This window comes from Nicotiana attenuata, unplaced genomic scaffold (assembly GCF_001879085.1).
Source record: "Nicotiana attenuata strain UT unplaced genomic scaffold, NIATTr2, whole genome shotgun sequence".
NCBI lineage: Eukaryota > Viridiplantae > Streptophyta > Magnoliopsida > Solanales > Solanaceae > Nicotiana > Nicotiana attenuata.
In genome coordinates, this window is record NW_017670959.1 from 342491 (window position 1) to 343920 (window position 1430).

General features: G+C 37.9%; 1 protein-coding gene across 1 annotated transcript in view; it reads right to left on the minus strand.

Moving 5' to 3' along the window:
- Positions 1-416: 416 nt before the first annotated feature.
- The window catches only part of LOC109244816 (SUMO-activating enzyme subunit 1B-1-like), a 5204-nt gene continuing 4190 nt past the window's right edge, over positions 417-1430 (minus strand). The window contains exons 9-11 of the mRNA XM_019411967.1: positions 1023-1126; positions 831-935; positions 417-754 (exon numbers count right to left, since the gene is read on the minus strand). Coding sequence (XP_019267512.1) covers positions 644-754; positions 831-935; positions 1023-1126 — 320 coding nt within the window. The 3' untranslated portion in view covers positions 417-643. The remainder of the gene's footprint in view (positions 755-830; positions 936-1022; positions 1127-1430) is intronic.

Genomic DNA, 1430 nt, shown 5'->3' on the forward strand with positions numbered 1-1430 from the left:
AAAAAAAAGAAAAACTGAAAATAATCAATGTAGATGAATTACAAAGATGAAACAAATCAAAAGAACTTTATTTAGAAGAAAATTGTCGGCGTTTACTTGCATTGTCAAAGTATACTTGTCATTTTATCTTCTGCTTTTAGTTTCTTCTGGAGGGTGGGCGTGTGGTGTGTTCGAAGGGAGGGGTTGAATTTTAAAATAGCCAGCAATAGACTTTTTCACCAATAAAACCATAGCATTTGTGTAGAATAGATTCATCTCTTTTTTAATTTTGTGCACAGATTTGAACCCGCACCCGTAAATATTTTTTTAAAGTCAACCCGCCCCGCAACCGCACAGGCCCCGCATAGGTTCAAACCTGAACCGCCATACTGTCGTCCCTAAACTTAACATGCCTAGAGATCTAGAGAGAACAGAGACAACTGAAAATGAGATAATACTGCATGTTTCAGAATATTAAACAACGTGAACCCTCAACTGATGGTCCCAAGTGTCAAAAACATCATAAATTTTGCTGATCAGAACTCTAAGTTGAATGAATGTCCACAAGTTTAGCTGTAATTAGTCATATGGTTTACCTAAAAGACACCCCCAGAAAGGTCAGCGTTCCCTAAAAGACGGTTTCTATCATTAAGTCATACCATCCTCAGCTGTTGACATTAGATATATCTTCTATTATCCCTTTACCATCCATGGCATCAAAGAAGAAAAAGTTCTTAAGAGGATCTCCTTTGCCAGATATTGCTTTTATCACCTCCTGCAAAGGAAGAGAATTACAACACATTAGTAAAGAAGTCCAAAAGTTCTAGTCAACACAACAGTGGCATAATTACCTGTCCAAGAATTCCTCCCATGATTGCGCAGACAGGAGGAAATTCGCTTCTACTTGCTATCAATCTTTGCAGAAGAGAATCTGGGATCTGAGATTCGTTTAAGCACTGTAATCAAATGGCAATATAGGTTAACAACCTCGAGCAAAGGAATGAAACTTATATACATGAGCATATCAGATTCCGGGGTTATACATGTGCCTCACAGAGTTCCTTTCTCATCTTCTGAACATTTGGAAGGTCATCAGCAGAAGTTTCTCCAGGATTCCGGCCCTCAAGCTCTTCAAACCTTTCTATAACTGCAACAGAGGTAGTGGTCAAGGAGTCAGGTGACAAGCCACTTAAAAAAAATATTCTTCTGCTCAAGCTATATATCAGAAGAATGTGTTATCAATTTGTCACCATTATTACTGCTCAGAACACTAACAATAAGATCGTCATTGATATATTTTTGATGAAGTAAGATGTTTCATTGATGGCATCCAGAAGATCGTCATTGATATATTACACGTTCAGGCTGCCAAATTTGGATTATGACCAAAAACTGACATTAGCCTACAACGTTCTGAGAAAACTTTTGTTTTGCATCTCTGTAGGGGGCTT